Source organism: Sceloporus undulatus, chromosome 2 (genome assembly GCF_019175285.1).
Source record: "Sceloporus undulatus isolate JIND9_A2432 ecotype Alabama chromosome 2, SceUnd_v1.1, whole genome shotgun sequence".
NCBI classification, from domain to species: domain Eukaryota; kingdom Metazoa; phylum Chordata; class Lepidosauria; order Squamata; family Phrynosomatidae; genus Sceloporus; species Sceloporus undulatus.
This window is the reverse complement of record NC_056523.1, coordinates 184,527,920-184,551,639: the sequence shown is the minus strand read 5'-3', so window position 1 is coordinate 184,551,639 and position 23,720 is coordinate 184,527,920. Positions and strand designations below refer to the sequence as shown.

The 23,720-nt window shown below is 42.4% G+C and overlaps 1 protein-coding gene across 1 annotated transcript in view; it reads left to right on the top strand.

Moving 5' to 3' along the window:
- The first annotated feature begins 6,587 nt into the window (after positions 1-6,587).
- The window catches only part of COLGALT1 (collagen beta(1-O)galactosyltransferase 1), a 29,717-nt gene continuing 12,584 nt past the window's right edge, over positions 6,588-23,720 (top strand). The window contains exons 1-6 of the mRNA XM_042452159.1: positions 6,588-6,853; positions 10,120-10,230; positions 13,118-13,235; positions 17,675-17,809; positions 19,277-19,481; positions 20,814-20,933. Coding sequence (XP_042308093.1) covers positions 6,645-6,853; positions 10,120-10,230; positions 13,118-13,235; positions 17,675-17,809; positions 19,277-19,481; positions 20,814-20,933 — 898 coding nt within the window. The 5' untranslated portion in view covers positions 6,588-6,644. The remainder of the gene's footprint in view (positions 6,854-10,119; positions 10,231-13,117; positions 13,236-17,674; positions 17,810-19,276; positions 19,482-20,813; positions 20,934-23,720) is intronic.

Here is a 23,720-nt window from a genome sequence, read left to right as displayed (position 1 = left end):
CTCTCAGATCACTTCCCAAAAGGAATTCTTGGTTCATGAGGATTTTCGTGTCAGGACAGCTGCTTTTTGCCATTAGCAGTCTTTTCTCCCCCTTTTTTTGCCCATTCATACTCCTATTTCCACTGGTAGAAGGCTGCTAAAGTCGCTTTATAGAGCCACAAAGTTTTCCACTGCAATATGAAATAGGATCTTTCATGGCTCTGGAAGAGAGATTTTATGTTATTGGCTAAAACCTGTAATAATATGTGTGGCTTTTTGAAAAGGCCTTGGCATATCTTCCTCTGCAGTTTAGATGAGTTCCCAGATGAGCCCTTCCTGTTTTAAAACTCTCTAGTCATAATATATATTCCATATTGAAACATGTCCCTTTTAAAATATTGCATTACATTTCAGCAGAGGAAAGTGACCAAAATGTTAAGTTTTCAGAACACTGCAGACTTGCATGATAGCAACAGGCTTGACCATGATGGAAAAAGGGACTAAGAGCCAAGTGTTTGCAGTGTACAAGAGAAAGTCAAAATGAGATTGTCTTTCCAATTGCACCTAGTCTGAAGGTAGGTTTCAGCACTGTGGATATTTCCACTGAAGTTCAAGCTAAAACCTGGAGGAGATTCACTGCCCACTGACATTAAAGCTACCAACTTCTGCAGGAAAAGAGATAATAGCCTTATTGAAAGCTGTGTGCTGCCCATCTTCTAAAAAAATGACTCACAACAGAGTATTTCATTTTTTGTTACATTTACAAAACATGGTTCTAGTCTTCATGACTATAATGAGCAGACAGTGGTGGATGGAAATCAAAAGGCACAGAAAAGATATTCTCTTCTAAGAGTGCATCTACATGTTAGAAATACTGCGGTTTGACATCACTTTAACTGCCATGGTGCCATCCTGCAGAATCCTGGGAGCTGTAGTTTCATGACACATCCATACTCTTGGGCAGAAGACCTACAAATCTCGGGATTCGATAGGATGGAGCTACAGCATGTAAAGTGGTATCAAACTGCATTATTTCTACAGTGCAGATGCACCCCAGGCTCTGATTTGAACTATCCACACCTTTTGAAGCATCAGCTTCTTTATTCTTCACTAGATATCAGAGATTGCATGCTTACCTTGATTTGCATCTTTGAGTAAAAGAAAGGCTCATTAAACCACAACAGAACTCTTCATGCTAATTCTACCAAGTTTTTGATCTTTTTTATTCCATTGAGTGGTTTTAACTTATGTTCTGTTTTTTAAATGTTGGGGTCGTGGGGCTGGGAGAATTTTGCTATTACTGTTTTTCAGTAGGTGTTTTATTACCTCATGCTTTTAATTACTTGCCTCTTAACCACTCCTGAATTCTGGTGAACAGAACAGAAGTTATCTCGGATGTAGCAGCAGGAATTAAAAAGACTAATGTGAGTGCAGCTCAAGAGAGGCTGGATCTTTTGGCCTGAAGCACACATGGAAAATAATCCTCTGCTCTTGGCCAGCATGGACATATGAATCATCTTGTACCAGTAGCTTGGGCATGGTTAGATCAGTTGGAAAATTACAAAGACGGCTGCCTGGGAGTCACTTCTTTAAAAACCACAAAATTATACTCTTTAGAAGTGGTTACTGCTGGCATACACACCTCTTGTTTTACAGCAAACTCAGCCAGGTGTCTTTCCTACATGATTTCTAATTTGTGGCACCACCATGCTGTTGTAACAGCTTGTTTGTACAAAAAGGAGCAGACCTTGGGGCATTGTGCGTCAGTTTGGAAGGATTATGTGTTAATAGTAACATGCCAGTTTGTCATCATCTAGGAAATGATCGCACACGTTTTTCTCCTGAAATGGGCACGGGCGTAAACTGCTTAAAAACTGATGTTTTCGCATGCCTCCATGCCAAACTCAGAGGCATCACATACTCAATCTGGATTTTGCAAAGAATGGGACTTCCTTGTTCTTTGCAAAGTCTGGGAGAAGTCCATATCAGGTACTCATTGCCTCCGAGATGGAGGCAAAAACATCAGTTTTTAAGTGGTTTACGCCCGTGCCCAGACTGTGCCCAGCTCTGGAGAAAAATGTGTGTGATAATCTCCCTACAGGTGAATTCAGCTGAAGTCCGGTTTTTGCAAATTACAGAAGAGCGGTCTCCTCTGCACCATGGAGAGGGCCTTCTCTGACGTGGCATCCTGGTTGTTGGCTTCATTTTGATGCCAGGTTAAAACTTTGTTCTTTGTTAAAGCTTTTGACACCTGACAGGGATCATGACCTGGCTAGATGGTGAAATCAAAGCCACACCCTCCAACATCTCACAGATGAAAACTGGGATGTGTGTGGCCAAATAATGTGGTGAAGGTGGCACAGGCCGAGTGTGGCTGCAGCAGTTTGCTTTTGCCTGAGCCCGCTGGGAAGGGAAAGATTCTGCCCCCTCTTCTCCCCCCACTACTTTTTCACTTTGAACTCAGTTTGCAGCAACTGAAGTATGCTGAAGACAAAAGAGGGAAAGTGGGATGAAGAGAGAGAAGCTGGGACATTTTAAGTGCAGATGAGAAAGTGGAATGACAAAGGATTAATCGGGACTGTCCCTGCCAGGTCAGGAAAAAACTTTATTAAATAAGGTAGTGCGCCATCTAGAAACTGGAACATCAAGGTTTGTTCTGTTATGTGCTGTTTGTGGAAATAGTCTCAACAAATTTTGTTCAGCCATAATAATAATAATAATAATAATAATAATAATAAAAATGAAATAGCTATCAGGCCAAGTGTCAATGCAGTCAGGGCTTCATGGGTGTATAAAGTAGGCATCACTGCAGAACCAAAGGTTTCTCTTTGATGGAGGAGCTGTTCCTAATCTCATGGGCTCATTCTTTCTGGTGGAAATAGAGGCACACTGGTGAGTATTTGTCTTTTTTTCTCCCACTAAAACCAGAATGACCAGACATCCTCTTCTTCCTGGTTGTGTTGTACATCTCAATTTGCCCAGGAGGAATTTCCAAATGCCCTCCATTTTGGAGCACGATTAAGAAGCATGAATATATACTTATATTAGTGTTTTTAGCAATAATAATAATAAAAATAATAATTTATTTCTATCCCGCTTCTCCAATAGGAGAGCTTTTATTTGGAAATGCCCTACATTTTTACAGAGCCTTGTCTTCCTTTGCAGTAAGGACATCTGGCCGCCCTGACTAAAATACGGAAACACACACCAACATCTAACTGCTAAATATTCTTTTCCCACTGCTATTTTCGTTTACCCTGCAACATCCTTGTATTGATGTAAAAATAGAAGCTGCTTGTTCTTTTGGACAAGAGAAGCTGGAAAACAGAATACAGCTCCAATAGTTCCAGAGACATCTTGGCAAGTGCAGCATGCAGAACCATCAGGCAGTGGCCTGTTAGATGCCTGGAGCCAGAGTCAATGATGCTGTATACAGAAGAGGAGCCACATCTAATAATATTCCCAATGGAACTTTTTTAAACAGGAAAAGTCATTTGCAGAGGGATGATCGGGAGCAAGGAAATGGCTTTGCTCCCCACTTCCTTCTGCTTTTATGATCTTGATCACATTACAGTAAGCATTGCACTGTTTCCGATTTAAGTCAGGCAGCTGGGGGTAATGTTACAATTTACATGTATCTGCGATTAGTTTTTCATACGCCTTTCACTGTTCGGAGAAATAAGAACATGGTGGCATGGCCAATCCTAACTTTAGTATTCAATGATATATCTTTGAGGATCTTGTCTAGTTTCTTCATAGCTGCTCTTCCAAGTCTTTTTCTGATTTCTTGACTGCAGCCTCCATTCTGATTAATGACTGAGCCAAGGAATGGAAAACAGTGAACTATTTCAATGTCTTCTTCATCTGCTTTAAAGTCATGTAAATCATCCATGGTCATTATTTTTGTTTTCTTAATGCTCAGCCGTAAACCTGCCTTTGCACTTTCTTCCTTGACTTTCTTTGGTAAGTGTTCCAAGTCTTTGCTGTTTTCCCACTAGTACGTAAGGTTGTGAAATCTGGTTAGTGAGAAAAATCAACTCATTTGAAATGTTGTGCCGAGTTATATGGACACCACAGACTGCTAAAATACAAATGAATGGCCCCCAGAGTAAACCAAGCCTGAACTCTCCCTAGAAGGCAAAATGACTAAACTGAGACTGTTGTATTTCAGCCATATCATGAGAAGGCATGACTCACTAGAAAAGGTTATGTACTTGGCAAAGTAGAAGGCAGCAGGAAAAGAGGAAGACCGCGGTTGCATTCGCACTACAGGAATAATCCAGTTTGACACCACTTTAACTGCCATGGCTCAATGCAAATTACTCTCCATTTCAGAGCTAACAACAGCAGGCCACATCTGTTAGCACTTGTGAGCTTTTAAGCACATCTGGATGAGGACTGCAAAGGAAAGAAGGCTCAATTAAATCACACATAATAGGCTTTTTATTTATTCTGGCAAGGCAATTGTTATGTCCTTATGGTCCTCTCAGGAAGGGAAAGGGAAAATATCCATGGACATGGTTTGTATTGCAGGCCGTGGAGTGTTTGGATCACAGTCTCTTTCTGATGCAACCCCAGATGTTTTAATAGGATTGACTGTGATTCCATTTCCTCCATAATGCTACATGCAGATTGTAGTAGTAGTTGTTGTGTACTTGCCTGTATAGGGTTTACATTGGGACACTGAATGATGAGTTCCAGCTGCATTTTTCTGCCACCAAATATTTCCAAGAAATTAACGGGGTGATTGACAAAACCAGACAAGTCAGATGCAGAGAGTCCAGAGAGGGATGATGGTGAAAACCCTATAGTATAACAAAGGGGAAATCCAGCTGATCTAAACACACACGCCCAAGTCCAGCTTCTAAAGAGAGCTTCAGCTGCAAATGATTCATTTTGTACCCCTCTCAGCCACTTTTGCAAAGCTGTCAACATCTGCCTACAGATTTTCCAGCCTGGAGAATACTGCTTCAGATTCCAAAACTACAGGCCAAGCCTTCAATTGTAATGAGTGCTGACAGATGTGTTAAAATGACCTTATGTGTGGTTGCTGCTGCTGTTGTCTGTGCCTTCAAGTTTTCTCTGACTTATGGAAACCCTATCATGAGATTTTCTTACCATTCAGAGGTTTGCCATTTCTTCTCAGGCTTCGTTGGTACTAATAATCCAGCTTGACATCACTTTCACTCCCATGTCTCAGTGCTATGGAATACCGGGATTTCTAGTCTGCTGTGGCACCAGAGCTCTCTGTCAGAGAATGCCAAATGTCTCACAAAACTACAGTTCCTTGAATCCCATAGCACAGAGCCATGGCAGTTAAAGCGGTGTGAATCCACATTATTTTTCCAGTCCAGATGAACTGTCAGACTAAGGCTGCCTCTGTATTGCAGCACTAATGCAGTTTGACACCTCTTTAACTGCCATGGCTCAATGTTATGGAATCATGGGGTTTGTAATTTTGTGAGATATGTAGCTGCCTTTATCAGACGACTCTGGTGCCACAGCAAACTACAAATCCCAGAATTCCATAGCATCGAGTGAAGGCAGTTAAAGCAGTCCACAACAGTTAAAAGCGTGGTCAAACTGCGGCTGCATCCACAATACAGAATTAATCCAGTTTGACACTGCTCTAGCTGCCCTGGCTCAATGAGAGGGAATCCTGGGAATTGTAGTTTGTTGTGGCACCAGAGGTCTCTGACAGAGAAGGCGAAATGTCCCACAAAACTACAGTTCCCAGGATTCCCTAGCATTAAGCCAGGGCAGTTAAAGAGGACTCAAACTGGATTATTTCTGCAGTGTGTTTTGGACCTTTGTTGTTTATCCTCTCTTCCCATATAGATTCCTTCAGGAAGTACTGTATAATGTACGGCTAAAAAGTATATTTCAGTAATAATAATAATAATAATAATAATAATAATATTGAAGTTGGTTTGTAATTCTGAAATGAAGTTACAGGAATTAATGTTAATTAATGTCAATCAATTTACATTGAATTAAATGTAATTAATTTAAATTTAAAGTAATTAAATTTAATTAATTTAAATTTAAGTAATTAATTAAATTTAACACTAATTATTTTAAATTTAATTATTTTAAATTTTATAACGTCATTTAAATTTAATTAATTAAAATAGCTAATTAATTATTAAAAGTTATTTATTTATTTAGATTTAATTAATTTAAACGTAATTAATTAATTTACATTAAAATTAAATTTTAATAATTGATTAGCTATTTTAAATTTAACTGATTGAGTAATTAATTAATGTTTTCAGTATATAATTGTTGTGTGATAATTATTTAAATAATAATAATAACTACAAGGGAGTGAGTGCTTTAAACATTAAAGAGCAATCATATCTCAGGGAAGGGAGCTGACTGAGTATAAATAACAGAATCCTGTTTAAATAAATAACTACGGCGGCCGCGTGGGAAAAAAGGCTCATCCGCGCAAACGTCAGCAAAGCCCAGGACGGCCGCCTGGCTCTCTAATTTCTGTCGGCGAACAAAAACCCCCACTCTCCCTTAAAGGGAAAGGGCGTGGAAGCGGCCGCCATCCGAGGCGAGAAGGTTCGCCCTCTTCTTTCCCGCCGGAGGGCGTGGCCTCGCATCCCCTTTAAGGCAGGGTTTTGTGTCGGAGACCCAGAAAGGCCGGCAGTGGGGCCATGGGGCGCCGGTGGAGCCTGGGTCTGGGGTGGCTGCTCCTGTTGGCGGTGGCTGCCTACTTCCCGGAGGAGCGCTGGATGCCGGAGTCCCCCGCCAGGCCTCCCCGGGTGCTGCTGGCGCTGCTGGCCCGCAATGCGGCTCACTCCCTGCCGGCGGCGCTGGGCTGCCTGGAGAGGCTGAGGCACCCCAAGGACCGCATCGCCCTCTGGTGAGTGAAGGAGGGAGTGGCTGCGCCTCCTCCTCCAGCCCAACCCCCTTCTGCCATGCAGGAACTCTCAGTCAGAGCACCTCCATTGACAGATGGCCATCCAGCCTCTGCTTAAAGACCTCCAGGGAAGGAGACTCCACTAAAATCTCAGAGGAAGGAGTGTGTTCCACTGTCTAACAGCCCTTACTGACAGGAAGTTCCTCCTAATGTTGAAGTGGAATCTCTTTTCCTGTACTGTAGCTTGCATCCATTGTTCCGGGTCCTGTTCTCTGGAGCAGCAGAAAACAAGCTTGCTCCCTCCTCAATATGACATCCCTTCAAATATTTAAACAGGGCGATCATATCACCTCTTAACCTTCTCTTCTCCAGACTCCCTGAGTTGTTCCTCATAGGGCAAGGTTTCCAGACCCTTCACCATTTTAGTCGCCCTCCATGTCGCCCTGTGCTGTGGAACCCTGGGATTTGTAGTTTGCTTTCACCATTTCACTTCAGGATGCAGCCACACTGGTCGGCACCACATTTAACTGCCATGCCTCTGTTGTCATACAGAATCTTGGGATCTGTAGCTGATTGTTGCGCCAGAGGCCTCTGTGTTGACAGTGAAGTCTCCCACGGAACTACAAATCCCAGGATATTCCATACCATGGAAGCCTTGGCAGTCAAAGCGGTGTCAAAAGTGCCTTCTTTCTCCTGCCTCAGAGTGATATCCCTGATCCTAGCCTGGGATGCCCACCTTTGGGTCTCCAGATGCCCAGTGCTAGGGAATTCTGGGATTTGTAGTTTTGTGAGGCATTTAGCCTCCTCTGACAGAGAGCCCTGGGGTCACAACAAACTGCAAATCCCAATCTCCCACAGCATTGAGGCAGGGCAGTTAAAGTGGTCTCAAACTGGGTTATTTCTGCAGAGTGGTGTTTTGTTGGACCTTGGCCTCTGAGGAATGTCTAATCTGCACTGTGGACATAATGCAGTTTGATGGTGCTTTAGTGTGTCATGCGTCGTGTGCTCCACCGCATCAGAAGGCAGCCCATGAAGCCTCCTCCTTCCAGTCAGGCCTAGACTTGGTCCTCTTCCAATCCTGGCAGGAAATGTTCTAATGACATCCATTTTCCTTCGGTCATAGCTGATCCTGGTGGTTTTAGGACACACAGAACATCCCTCGCCAGCAGTCCCTAAATGCACCAGAGGAAGCAGGCTGAAGTCTAGGAAAGCTCCTGCTTCCAATTTCTTTCTCCCAGTTCGTCTCAAAGGTGCTACAAGGCCTCTCTATATACCGATTCCGCAGACTGACACAGCTATATCTTTGGATTCAACAGTCCCTGGGTTTGGGATCAGGGTGGCAAAGTCCAGCTTTCAGCTCCTCTTGCTCCTGCAGGGTATTGACACAAACCAGTTGCACTTGTTGTCTTTGGCTTGCTTTCTCATTTGTGTCCCCCAGTGAGCCATGGCCCCTCTTGCCAACAGGCTACAACAACCGTCATCCTCATGTCCCTTCCTTTGACCTAACCATAAGTCCCCTAGTTTGCTCATACATTTTCTCTCACTTGGGATCCCAATCCGGTGGTCCGATGCTGCAGAAGTAATCCAATTTGACACCACTTGAACTGCCATGGCTCAGTACTGTGGAGTTCTGGGAACTGTAGTTTTGTGAGCCATGTAGCCTCTGACAGTGACCTCTGGTACCACAACAAACAGCATAATAGGTTCATCTTAGGGTCGTCATAAGTTTGAACCGACTTGAAGGCACACAGCAACAAAGGAAGTCCTATTTGCAGTATGGAAAGGTATCCAACCCCAGCTATGCACATATGGGGAAGTAATTATGTAGCTAGAGCCATGTTGCTTCTGTGGGCCTCTTATCTATTTTGGGGAAGCTGCATATGTTTTTGGCTACACAGTGAAAACAGTTGTCATGTGGTGGAACTTGCAATCCCACTGAATATAATGGATAGCTTGTGTTTCAAGTGTCCAGGTTTTTTTAAAGCCCACATAGTAATCCTTTTTCGGATCTAGGAACAGCTATCCCAAGTCCATAGCAGAATGTGTGCTTGACATTTCAGTCTGACAGTCCTATTTGCAATGTGGAGATCTGGGTGAACAGATGCATATGCTCCTCATTCTCTCTGTTTTCTAGGTTCAGTGTTTAGCATTAGGATATAAATCCAAATTTCACCTTTTATTACAGATTAATTTATTGGGAGTAACTATTCTCCTCCCCAAACTTGCTATTCATGATGATGGGTATACAGTCGGCTCTCTGTACCCATGGATTCAACCATCCACAGCTTGAAAATATTAAAAAATATATATCTCCAAAAAACCAATCTTGATTTTGTGAAGTCAAAAGCTTTCACCTTGATTTTGCCATTCTATGTAAGGAACACCATTTCATGATGCCATTGTGTATAATGAAACTTGAGCACTCATGGATTTTGGTATCCCAAGGAGGCCTTGGAACTACTCCTCAGTGAATACTAAGGACCTGCTGTCTGTATTGTTCTCACGTGTTCAGAAGTGTACCTGACATTTCTCTAAAGATGGCACACAGCCTTGAATGTATCAGAGCTTAACCATCACAAGGTTGCATCCGTCAGTCAAATGCCAGCTTGTGGAGCTGGGTTTTCCTTGGCATGGAACTCTGCAAGGAAAGAATAAAATTTTGCCACCCATGTATTCTAAAAACACATTTTTTAAAACTTAGACATTTACCCTCAGATGTTGTTTGGCTTCTAAGTTATAGATGCCTATTAACTCAGTTTGCCTTACCCAACCTGGTGCCTTCCTGGTATCTGGGGCTACAGGTTTCTTCATCCATAGTCACCATTGGGGAGATGGTGGCTGGCGGTGGTGTGTTTTGTAGTTCACTTTGCTTGGAAGGTACTGGGTTAGGGAAGGCTGCTTTAGCACAAGCACTGAACTATCAGATGGCAGACTTTTTAAAATGACAAGTGTATTTATATTTTCTCACTGAACTGGCTGTGTGCCGCACTGGCTAATACATTTATATGTAGAGAGAGATTAGTATATATATATATATGTGTGTGTGTGTGTGAGAGAGAGAGAACAGAGACCTAATAATATTAAAAGCACTACAGTAACATGACCTTATAAGACACCACTTCAACTGTAGAGCACTAGTAGCATGGTTTTTTTTTTACGATCTTGGTGTGAGAAACTGTTGACAAGCCTGAAATAGGGGTGATGGGAGGTACAGAATGAGATTCCCACCTGCTTAGGAACCATTTGTTCCATGTCCTTTGTTTCTATAGGGTGGCAACTGATCACAACGTGGACAACACGACAGCTGTGCTTCGGGAATGGCTAACAAATGTTCAGAGCATGTATCACTCTGTGGAGTGGAGGCCCATGGACAAACCCTGGTGAGCCAAGGAAATACTCTGGGGATCCAGGGAGGGAAGTATAGCATACCTTTAAGTACAGGATGGTGTGGGGCCTTGAAGCTAGATCTGAAGATAAAGCCTAAGGAATAAGTGACAACACAAAGGTTGATCTGTTCCAGAATTTTCCTTCCCACCGTATATTTTGGTTATATATTTGAAGGATAGGTAGTAGGCAAAACTTATTTATTTATTTATAGTCTGCTTTTCCCCTGGGATGGGATCCAAGGCAGCTTCTAGAGGTTTAAAAAAAGTTTAGATTACAATCTTAATTTACAAAAGTTAAGAAAGAATTAGGGTGCATCTACACAGTAGAAATAATGCAATTTGACACCACTTTAACTGCATGGCTCCACCCTACAGAATACTTGGATTTGTAGTTTTGTGAGGCACAAGCACTCTTTGGTAGAGAAGTCTAAAGACCTTGTAAAGCTGCAAATCCCATGATTCCATAAGATGGAGCTTCAGCACGTAAAGTGGTGTCAAACTGCATTATTTCTACAATGTAGATATACCCTTAAATAACATACTAAAACCCATGATTAAAACAGTTGAAACACAGTTAAAACATAATTATTAATGACATATAAAATAGAATAAAATACAGCATACACTTCACACATACCACTGCTATAGAATTTAAACTCAAAGTCCTGCCCAAATAAAATCATCTTTACCTGCTGATGGAAAGAGAGTAAAGAGGAGGCCAACTGGACTTCCCATGGAAGGTTGCTCCGCAGCCTGGACCAGCCTCAGAGAAAGTTCTTTCCTGTGTCCTTCTCAAATGTGCCTGTGAAAGTAGTGGGACCAGTGGAGGGCCCTCCCTTGTAGATCTTAAAGCTTGCATTGGCTTGTATCAGGGCACAGGTTAAAAAATGAGCACTTTGAATTGTGCCTAGAAAAGAACTGCCAGTGAAGTTGTTTCAGGACAGGCAAAGATCAATTAGGGTAGCTGATGTGTGTATCAGTTACTTCCTGATGCAGAGTAAGTGCACAGATCGTGAAAAGCTATGCTCTTAAAGACATGGGAGTGCCACCACACCTGACAGTCCTGACAAAATCTTAGAACAGAATATGGAGAAACAGAATGGTTCCCAATTGGAAAGGGGGTCAGACAGAGCTGTATATTATCACCCTATTTGTTCAACTTGTATGCAGAAAATATCATAAGAAGAATAGGTTTAGACTTAGAAGAAGGAAGAGTAAAGATAGGAAGGAATATCAACAATACACGGATGACCCCATACTACCAGGGAAAACATCATGAATTTGGAACAGTTATTAAGGAAGGTAAAAGAAGAAAATGTAAGGTGATGCTGAACAAAGAAAACAAAAATAATAACCATAGAGGATTTACATAAATTCAACCTAGGCAATGAGGAAATTGAAATAGTAAAAGAATTCCCATACGTTGGGTCAAACATCGATCAGGAAGGAGACTGCAGTCAACAAATCAGAAGAAGACTAGGAATGGGAAGGGCATTTATGAAAGAATTAGATAAGATCCCAAAGAGTAAAGATCTACAGCAGAGCACTAAAGTTAGAATTGTCCAAGCCATTGTCTTTTTCATCACCATGTATAGATGCAAGAGCTGGATACAGAAAAAAGCAGATAAGTAGAAAATCAGCTCATTTGAGATGTGGTGCTGGAGAAGAATGCTGAAGATACTGTAGATAGCCAAAAAGACAAACAAATGGGCTCTTGAACAGATCAAGCCTGAAATCTTCCTGGAAGCCAAAATGACCAAACTGAGGCTATCATACTTTGGCCACATCATGAGAAGGCAAGACTCACTAGAAAATACAATGATGCTAGGAAATATGATGTAGAAAGAGAGGAAGATTGCATGCCAGATGGCTAAATTCAATTAGGGAGATCATAGTTCTGAATCTACAAGACCTAAGCAGAGCAGTGGAGGACAATGGTGCTTGGAGATGTCTCTTCCACAGGATTGCCATGAGTTGGGATCAACTCGAATGCAGTTAATAACAACAACAATAACAACAAAAGTGGGAAGATTTAACACTGTTGTTTTAGGGCTAGTCATAATTGTGGCTTTGCTTGACTTAATTTTACAGGGTAATTGGTTTGACTTAGGTTGGATTGCTTTGTGAGAATGATGATGGGTTTTTGTTTTTTTAAAAAAACAATTATTTTCTCCCTAAAATCTGATTGTTTTTAACATTTTATACATTATTCAAATTATGTTTGCTTTGCATAATTTATGCAGTTCTTTATATTTATGAAGGAAGAACAAGAGTCTGCTCAGGATGAGAAAAGCTCATCCTCTGGCTGCTAAAAATACTGCTCAAGGAAGGACTGCACAAGTTGTCACCTTCCAGTTGTTATTGCTTGTCAGGTCCCATCATCCTTCACCATGCTGGCTAGGACTGGTGACTGCTGCAGGCCAACAACACCTGAAGGACCCCATGTTCCCCACCTTTGGTATAAGTGATTGCCCCAGATAGAAATGATTGCCCCATGCCGCCAAACTTCCATCTAGGGGCCATGACATGGAATAAACCAGGCAAGGCCTGTGAAATTGATTCACAGCCACTTCACTCAAAATATTGGCTTGGGTATTATTCTTTAGCTGCTTTCTGAACCTTTAGATAACTGAATATTACAGAGCAGAAATCCTGTTAGTTTCCAGTGATCTGTCTGCCAAAACCAGAACCATCCTAGTACTTGGCAGAAAACAAGTCCTTTTCAGTTCTCTGAAGGAGCTAAAAGCAGACTTTGCTTTGGATACTTATCATTGTTGTTCTGGTTACATGGCAAGTTTTTTTGTCTGTTGAGAGTGGGCAGATGGAGATGAGGGCTTTTCCTTTTGAAGGCTTCAGAACTGAGCCTCTTTATCCATGCCAGGTCTTATCCAGATGAGGAAGGCCCCAAGCACTGGTCCAATTCCCGTTACGAGCATGTCATGAAGCTTCGTCAGGCGGCTTTGCAGTCGGCACGGGACATCTGGGCTGACTACATCCTGGTGAGCAAAAAATTTGTAAGGGAAGCCTGGTGGAAGGGACTAGTATCTTAAGGTTGGATTGCCATCCATCTTACACCTCCTCTTAAGGCATTTCCAATATGCTTTGTTGCAGCCCTGTAGTTTGTATGCCATGGAAATGTGTCCCATGATGCTTACCTGCTCAGCCATAGCTTGATGATGGGGGCTCAAGAGATTAGTGCTAGTTGGACAGTTTTACATCTTGTGGTAGATACAAGAGCTTGGGGAAAGGGAAGCAGAAGTGTGATACGACCTCCTTTAAGATTTAAGTTGATGCTACCTTCCAGCCTCCAAAGACACCCCATCACTAACACTGCCTTACTTTCACCCTTTTCACACTATCCTTAGTGTCCTACTATCACCCTTTTAACACTATTCCTAGGGTCCCATGTGTCTCTATAAACCAGTTTCAATGTTTTACATAGCCTGTTCTCATTTCCTGTTCCTAACAATCAATTTAGAATAAAACAAACAATAAACTTTATTGAGAAATATGTAAAAATAAAATATCTTATGTGTGTTAACTTCATCCTCAGTATAGTTATATTCATCTTAAACCTCTTCTTAAGGCATTTTCCTTTGTATGCTTTGTATCCCATTCCCTTAATCTAGACACGTATCTCTGTGTCAGCTCTTCAGCTATTCCAGCTTTTTTCCTTTCCTCTCACATTAGAACCACCAACCAGAGCAACTATCAAAACTGAACTCTGCTTTTTAAAATCCCTCTCTCACCAGGAGGCCACTGAATACATCTGGGCTGACTTTCTCTCCTGTGTTGTCCATTGCTTAACATCAATCTATCAAGCTACACTTCACCCCCCAAATAGTCAACTTCTAAAGCCACTTTGTCACAAGAAAGTTACCTGACTTTTCTAGGGGTACTGGATTGCAAGGCTGGGGAATGTATGGCCTTCCAGATGTTGAAGTGTGACCTTCCAAGCAATGTTGAATTGTATCTCCATGACCATTCACCATATTGACTGTGTTGCTTCGGGCTGATCAGGGTTTGCCGTCCAATGACATTTGGAGGGTCACATGTTCCCCAGCCCTGCTATACAATATTATACTTACCCTTTCCACCTAATGTGACATAGAACTTATACCTTGTAACGTCCAGATATTACTGGGTGGATGTTCAGACCACTTGTGGCTTTGACTGTGTCAGCTCCAGGTGTCTCTAGTGAAATAGACAAAAGAAATATTGAAATAGGTCAGGTGATTCAACTGAATAAAACCAGAATGAAACTACGGTAATAAAAATAATATTGCCCCTTTTCTCATGGTCTCCTGGCTTGTTGTTCTTTCCCCACCCACATACCGCTTTTCTTTCCCATCTCCATCTTTATGCCAATATTCTATTTATTGAAGTACTGTCAGACTAGCAAAAAAAGGGGAAATATCAGGTGTAAAGTTAAACACATGCATGCATTGTATTTAATTCTAGCCTGTAAGAATTATGTATCTTGGGCCAGTGTAGATGGAGATGGTTATTTTTCCTGGTACCTTATCATCCCTAAACATGACTCCTTCTAATGTTTCACTGTCACTGTAACTAGCCTTCCTTTGAATACAGCTGAAGTATTTTGGCTAGCTCCCTTGTGTTTCAGTTTCCCAGGCAGGAACAGCTGTGGTGGGATGTCAGGGCAAAGTGGGAGCCCAGTTGGAGCAGCTGCACTTGCTGAGAGTTCAGCCTCTCGGCTTGTCCCGCATTGTACTTCCGTTATAGAATTAGCTGCTGGCCTGCAGCCCAGAAATACTTGCAGGGGGATGATTTGTGTATTATCCATATTACAGCTGGCTAGACAGCAGAGCATTGTGCCTTTTCTCCTTGATCATGAAAAATAACAGCACCTGTTAATTGTCAGGTTCATTTTAATCTTAGTAATATCCATGGCTCTTCGACTATAACCTGCAATAATACTATGGGAGGCGGGGGCATGTTTTGGAAGTTGCTCAAGGCTCCAGTTGCAGAATGTAGCCCTGAAATGATTTCTTTCTTTTATCAGTTTTCCTCCAAGGTTCAGCAGGTGTAGGAAAACATGCTCTTGCCTTCTGCTGTTACACTAGAGTCATGCTTATGCACAGAGAATCCCTTGTTCTCTCCTCAGTCACTCCTTAAAGGCCTCTTCCTCATATAACATTTTCTGAAGGCTTTCCTTTCTTGGTCTTCTTTGTTTAATAATCCCCTTCTCCTCCAATAGCCTGGCCTGCACTATTTTTAAAAGAAAGAATTTATTTCAGTGGATGGTTTTCTTTTTTAGTTTTTTAAGAAAAATTATAGACAAACCAAAATGAAGAAGTTTGCAGTGCAGGTGAAAATGAATCTTACCTATTGCAATATGGGAAGTGATAAGCTGTGCATTATTTATATTCATTTATTTGTCCTATTTGCAGCCTGCATTGTGTCCACTGAGCTAAGGCGATGTACCTAAACTATATCTCCTCCTCTCCACTTTACCTGATAATAATCCTGTGAAGTAAGTCCTGCCACCAAAGGGTGCTCAACAATGGCACCTTTTCATCCTGGAGAGAAGTGGCCAGTGGGGTCCCACAGGGTTCTGTCCTGGGCCCAGTGCTATTCAACATCTTTATCAGTGACCTGGATGACAGAATTGGGAGCATACTTATCAAATTTGCAGATGAGACCAAATTAGGAGGCATAGCTAATACCCCTGAGGATAGGATCAAAATTCAAAACGACCAGAATAGACTTGAAAGCTGGGCCAAAGCTAACAAAATGAAATTCAACACGGAGAAATGTAAGGTATTGCACTTAAGGCAGAAAAATAAAATGCACAGATATAGCACGGAGGATGCCTGGCTGAATGAGACTACATGTGAAAGGGATCTAGAAGTCCAAGTAGACCACAAGTTGAACATGAGTGAACAGTGTGATGCGGCAGCTAACAAGGCCAATGGAATTTTAGGCTGCATCAATAAAAGTATAGTGTCTAGATCAAGAGAAGTAATAGTGCCACTGTATTCCGCTTTGGTCAGGCCCCACCTGGAATATTGTGTCCAGTTCTGGGCACCACAATTCAAAAAGGAAATTGAGAAACTGGAGTGTGTCCAAAGGAGGGCAACTAAAATGGTGAAGGGTCTGGAAACCATGCCCTATGAGGAATGACTTAGGGAGCTGGGGATGTTTAGCTTGGAGGAAAAAAAAATTGAGAGGTGTTATGATAGCCCTGTTTAAATATTTGAAGGGATGTCATATTGAGGAGGGAGCTAGCTTGTTTTCTGCTGTTCCAGAGAACAGGACCCGGAACAGTGGATGCAAGCTACAGGAAAAGAGATTCCACCTCAACATTAGAAGGAACTTCCTGACAGTAAGGGTTGTTGGACGGTGGAACAGACTCCCTCGGAGTGAGGTGGAGTCTCCTTCCTTGGAAGTCTTTAAGCAGAGGCTGGATGGCCATCTGTCAGGGATGCTTTGATTTGGATTTCCTGCATGGCAGGGGGTTGGACTGGATGGCATTGTGGTGTCCCAACTCTATGATTCTATGATCACCGAAGTCTAGAAACAATACTAACTTCACAGGAGAACAGCATTTAAATTCAAATTAGTTACCACCACCATCATCATTCAGCCTGGCCAAGTCTCCCCAAGAACCCAAAATAGACAGAAGTTTAGCAAGATCAGCTACCACACTGTCAAAAGTGGCCCTTGTACATAGCAAATATCCGAGCATATGAAACAAAACCCTGCAGGAAGCTTAACATACAGATAGTAACAGTCTGTTATGCTAGCATAAGGCAGTCCCTAGAGCAAGGTGTAGTAGCAGCAAAAGGATGGCAGCAAAACCTCCACCTCCATCAGGAAGGAAAGCTGCTATGCCCATTTGTGAGCAGGTAGGCCATTTTTTCTCTTCTGGTAGAAGTGGCTTCCACTGCCATGCTACCTGCCCCCACTGGTCACTGGAGCATCCGTTTTACCTCTGCTGCCACCCTACTGCCTACAATGGCATTGTTATTCTGCCCAATATAATTGTGGTCAATGCATACAGCTTCCCTTAGAAAAACAGATGTGTATGCTACAAATGATGTTAGTGGGTGTGGGTGCACAAGCCTTTCCTTCTCAGAACAGCTGGCTAAGTTGTTCTCCTTGCTCAATTTTTTTCTCTCTGTCCCTGATGCCACAACTGCCAATCTCTTCCTCTCCTTTCACACTCATCTATTCTTTCTGAAGCATGTGTTTCTAGTAAGCGGATCTTGGAGATGCCTCTGTTATGTAGGGAACCCGCAAGGAAAGAGTTAACCTTGTGGCCATCAGTTTCTGATCTTTGCAACTAGGATAGTTGTATTCTGGAACTTGAGGATGTGTAACATTTAAATTGGAACATCTGCTGTAGATTTAAACATTATACTTTCTCTCTCTCTCTCTCTCCCTTTCTTTCTTGATTCAACACACGCCTCCATAGTTTGTGGATTCAGATAATCTTCTGACAAACCCTGACACCTTGGGCCTTTTGATAGCTGAGAACAAGACTGTGGTGGCCCCCATGCTGGACTCACGGGCAGCCTATTCAAACTTTTGGTGCGGGATGACCTCACAGGTATGCAGATAACAGATTCTCTGGCTTACCTACATTACACACTTCTTTGGGTTCATGACAGTTGAGGCCCCAGCCAGTGGAATATGAAACACTTCTGTGGTTTGTGTGTGTTGGGGACAGGAATCCAGGACTGAGGCCTGGCACAGCTTTCCCTGTTTTAGTACTCTCAAGAGGCATTTGACTACAGTCCCCATGCAGAGTTTAGAATATGACCAGGAAATGACCTGTTCATGCTGAAGGAGGCAATTCTGTTCTCCATCCCCAGATCCAGGACCAAAGAGCAAATCAAGCATAGATTCTGCAACTTGAGTGAGTCCACTTAACAATTGATCAACATTGGTGGCCATGAAGTTCTTGGCCACATCCAACAAGATGGTCTCCATTTGAATCTTGAAGTCACCTAGGATAATGGGCCATGTGGATTGAAGTTCCACCTCAGAGCCTGTGTCCAAGATCATGCATGATTGAGCATAGAGTAAGAGTTCCACATGTGTCACCACTGCATTAGCTCCCTCACGGCCATTCAACTGCCGGTGGAGAGTGGAGAGAGGTGGGTCAGAGAAGCATTTGGCTATGTTCCTATGGCCAGGTGCAGACTTGGGACAACTTTTGCCATGATCCGGTGGACCCTTCAGTGGTCTCATCAGATGGTGTAATCAATCTGTAATGAGGATGTACTCAGATGCTTCTCTGGTCCATCCTTTTGCACTCCACCAGCAATGGCCATATGATAGGGGACTTCAGTGCCCCTGTGGTGAGCCCTGGGAGGGGGTGGTTTTTGGTTGTTGCAGAGGGACAAAGAGAATGCTCAATTCCACAATGACCATGCAAACGTAAGGTGGACTTAAGCTTGCATATGCAACTAACAGGATGCCAATTTATGTCTGTCAGCTCAGGTGGCGAGTGGCAGTAGGATGGTAGGATCCTTCTTATCTCCAAACCGGCTAGGTAAAATAGCTGTGAAGGTGATGGTGCCATAATAGCAGCAGCTGCCCTTCCTTGTCTGTTAGTTCTGTGTTGTTGTATCACATTTTTCTAACACAATTGTGTCGGAAAACCCCACCACTTCTCTCCATCTAAATCTTGGGGATAAATGTTAGGTCACTATACTGGCCCAGAATGGAGTCCTGAATTATAGCAGGTTTTCTTTTCTCTGACCAGTCATTAGCATACCAACTGTTAAAAGCTAATGAGAAATCAGTGTGGTAGAAATTTTAACTGAGTCGAAAAACAGACAAAAGGGTAAGGTTTATTTGTTTATCACCTATACTCTGTCATTTCCTCATCTGTTTTATCAGATGCCCACTGCCATATTCCTTCTTTTCCCCACGTGTTCCACGTGGCAAGCTCATGGGTTGCTTATGGTGAGCCTCTGCTTATCGTTCATACATAACATTAACGTGGTTGTTCTGGCTCACCACCTGCTTCTCTTCAAAGTTAAGCACCTCTGAAATTTACCTTCCTTAGGGCTATTACAAGCGCACGCCTGCTTACATCCCTATCAGGAAACGTGACCGCAAGGGTTGCTTCACTGTTCCCATGGTGCACTCCACTTTCCTCATCAACCTGCAGAAAGAGGCCAGCCAGAACCTGGTTTTCTACCCACCCCACCCAGATTACACTTGGGCATTTGATGACATCATTGTCTTTGCCTTTGCCTGCAGGCAGGCTGGTGAGTTGGAATTGGTACCTTCTATTACTAGGAAGGACAGCAATCTGACTTGTATGTCTGCTGAACAATTGCCTTCTTGTTCAGCCAACCCAGAGATACTTATTCGTGGGGACAACTAAAACATAAATTGTGATAACTTTGGTTTGTAGGGCTGCCTTGTAGACCGTGTTGGTGGCATCTTCTTGTTTTGGTCGCCTGTTGCCTGCCCTAAGTCCCCTGTGGGTGCTGTGTAAAGCTGAAGGAAAGCAGCTCCCATGCTGCTCCCATGTAGTAAACAGCAGCACTATGCCAGCTGTGCACTTTTACTCTTCTGATCTTAGATTTGAAAGCAGGAGCAGGCAGTACGTGGCCCTCTTTGTGTTTTTGGATTGAAGCTTCCATCTTCCGTAGCCAGCATAGCCTCTGGATATCATGGCTATTCATTGGCATCTGAGGGACTAACAGTTAGCCTCCCTGGTCCTGAGGTTTAACACAGGTTGGGGTACGTTAGGCCATGAAGCTCAGTCTGGACTTTAGGGGTCCAACCCTAGCCATACTCCCTTCCCTCTAATACCATCGGGTGGTTTCCCAGCATTTGTTGGTACTTTCTAAAAGGATGGGATGCCTTTCTTAAGGCTTAATATAGTTACAGGAGCTTTTAACTAAAAGATTGATGGACTTCTGAGGCCCATCCTTTTTCCTTTGGCCCGGCCCATCTCTGGAATGCAGTGTGTTCAGAACTTCTCTGAAATAGAGTTTGGCTCTCAGGCTGAAAGATGTTCCCCACTTTTGGCTCAAGTGGAATCTGCAAAGCAGATTTTCATAGCTGATACTGCATAGTTATTCTTTTCCTTTTGAAACTTGTAATATTTTATTTTAGTTTTTTTGGCCATGGGTAAAGCAGTGAGGCTGAAGCCCAACCATAACAACTGAAAATCTGATGCAGTCAGTCACCTTTCCTGCTTATGTGAATTAAGATGACAAGCATAGTTTTGCAGAGATAAGATTTAAACATTTTCTTTAAAAAAAAAAAAGAAAGCTGGGATTGTCAGGAAAGTGACCTTCACCCATTCTCACCTGCTGAGTTGTACACTGTATGCAGCCATAAGAATCCAGGTTATGTTGACTGAATTGGTCAACATCATGCCTAAATCTGTGAACAGTATATTGGATCATCATGTGGACAGCCAGCTGTGGTGCAGAAACCTTTGATCAATAATTTGCCATTCATTCACATAGAGATGAAACATTATGTTGCCTAAAGGCAAGCATCAGAGACAGGGGGTCTTTAGCTATCCAACTTCCCCATGCTCTTGTGTGCTCATTTTCCACTTTCCTGTCCCATTTGTTTAGAAGTCCAGATGTATGTGTGCAACAAAGAGGTGTATGGCTTCCTACCTGTGCCTCTGCGGTCCCACAGCACCCTGCGTGACGAAGTGGAGAGCTTCATGCACGTGCAGCTGGAGGTCATGGGTGAGCACTCAGTGTGATGCTTGGTCTTTCACCTGTTTAAAACTGGAGGGGGAATTCATAGCAGAGAGACCATTCATACTAAAAAACCCAAATTCTTCTTTGACCATCAGCTATGTAAATGAAGGTGGACCACTGGAAATGAGCACCGAGCTTCATGTAGAAAGTGAGGTAACCGAGTGTTAGCTCAATAAAAATTTGGCATCTCTACCTCAGGTTGTGTACCAGTGAAAGCAAAATTAGGTGGTATGAAGTTGTTAACTACTGTCAAGTCAACTTTGACTTAATGGTGACTATGGATGGGGCATCTCCAAGTCACCCTGTTATCAACAGCCCTGCTTAGGTCTTGCAGATTCAGGACTCTGGTCAATGTGTTTGTTGACTAGGAATCTGACTCTTTTTAAGCCAGCTTCTGATTTTTCTGTACTATGTGACTGATGAAGGTACCATAAAGGTCTCCTTCCCCTTACATTCACATCATATAATAGCTAAATAGAATCGTCGGGTTCAGAGGCAATTGGACAGCAGTTGCCAATTGGGAAAATGGAGGAAGTGGTCGACAATTGGGGAGGCCTGCTGTTTCCCCACTTGCCCTCGTGGCTTCCCAGAGGGCTCTGGATAGCTGTGATTGAAAACAGGTTGCTGAAGTCCTGGATTAAGTGACCTCCAGTCTGATTCAGTAGAGCTGTTGGTATGTGTTCCCCCTCTGACATAGATTCATTGTGCTCCCTTGAGCAGAACTTTTTTTCTACCTCAGTTCCTTGTACAGGACCTGCCTCTGAGGCGTTGCTGTGGAAAGGATACATTGCAAGGTACACACTACACTATAACATTGTACAAATTTAGGCTTCATTCCTGCACGCTTCAGCCTAGCAGGGCCTATTTCTGGCCAGGAAAGCTATGTAAATGTGCCACTGAATTCAGAAGAGCAAGCAGCTTTGCAAATATGACCAGATCTTTGCTGACTACAGCCTTCAGGTTTTTTCAATTCAGGGGAATGTGGTGGTTCTCCTCATGCTGAATTTTTTTAGCACAAGGCATCTAGTATCAAAAGGAGCTTGTGTGGCAACTTACTATCCCTTGCCTTCTGAAGGAGCTTGCTGGACTCTTTCCCTTGGAATTGCTGCACAGACACTCTTTGTCCACCCTGCAGCTGCACAAAGGTCCTTTTACAAACATCCAGCTGGCCTTAAAGGGGAGTTGGTGCCCAAAGGTTCTGTAGCCTGGCTTGTTTTGCAATCTGAAGGATGTACTCTGTGTGTCAGGAAAAATTGCTGCATTCTACTGGTATTTTTCCTTTTTTGTTTTTGTTTGTTTGTTTGTTTTAAAGAAGTTTGTTTGTTGTTTTAAATAAGTATTTAAAGAATATTTATAAGTGATAGGTTGATTTTTAACAGAATTCCCTTTAGGTGAGCAGTTTCTGGGATTGTACAATTCTATTTGATTGTATAGCCCATGAAAACCATAGACCATTCTTAAAGAAATTGGCATGCCGCAACATTTGCCCATCCTGATGCATAACCTGTACTCACGATAAGAGGCTGCTGTTAGGACAGAATATGAAGAAACAGAATGGTTTCCAATTGACAAGAGAGTTGGGCAAGGCTGCATTTTATTACCCTATCTGTTTAATTTGCATGCTGAACATATCATATGCAAAGCAGGATTAGATTTGGAGGAAGAAGGTGTTAAAATTGGACAAGTAACACTAACAGTTTAAGATATGAGATGATACTATAATACTAGCAGAAAATAACAAAAACTTGGAACAGTTACTGAAGAAAGTCTAAGAAGAAAATGAAAAGATAGGTTTACAATGGTTAAGAAAACAAAATGTTAGAAAAACAAAAATAATGACCATGGATGATTTACTTAACTTTGAAATACACAATGAAGATATTGAAATAGTTGAAGATTTTCCATATCTTGGTGCATTCATTAATCAAAATGGAGACTGCAGTCAAGAAATCAGATTATGACTTAGAATGACATCTATGAAGAAATTAGACAAGATCCTGAAGTATAAAGATATATCATCAAATATTAAAGTTACGATTGCCCATCCCATTGTATTTCTCTATATGGTTGTGAAAACTGGAGAATGGGGAAAGCTGATAGGAAGGAAATCAACACATTTGAAATGTGGTGCTGGGGAAGAGTTTGGTGGATACAGTGGAGTACTAAAAAGACAAATCAAAGTGTCCTAGAGCAAATGAAACCTGAACTCTTCCTAGAAGCCAAGATGACTAAACTGAGGTTGTCATACTTCAGATATACAGTACGAGAAACCGTGATTCACTAGAAAAGACAATAATGCTTTGTAAAGTAGTGTATATACTTGTGTGTAAGTCTAAAAATTTATGCTCAAAATCCCAGGATGACTTATTTATGAGTCAGTATGGTAATGTGATAGCAGCTCTTTCAGATTTCCCCATGCGGTTGGGAGAGAGTTTCTTTTTCTCTTGAGCCAAGCAGAAAGAGTCCTGGGTGGTTGATTGCTATTAAACAAACAGAATCTCTCTCCCATCTGCACTGACTGCTGCTGTCTGGGGAGTCAAGGATGAAACCAAAGTTGAAATGCTGAAGCAAAAAGTTTCAGTTAGAGTCCCCCTCGATTTATCCATGGGTTGTGTCAAAATCCCTAATTTTGGCCGCAAAACCTGCCCTTATACATGAGGTCAACTTATAGTTGAGTACATACAGTAAATTGAACAGGAAAAGAGGAAAATCACATCCCACATGGATAAACTAAATCAAGGAAGCCACAGCCCTGGGTCTTCAAGACCTAAG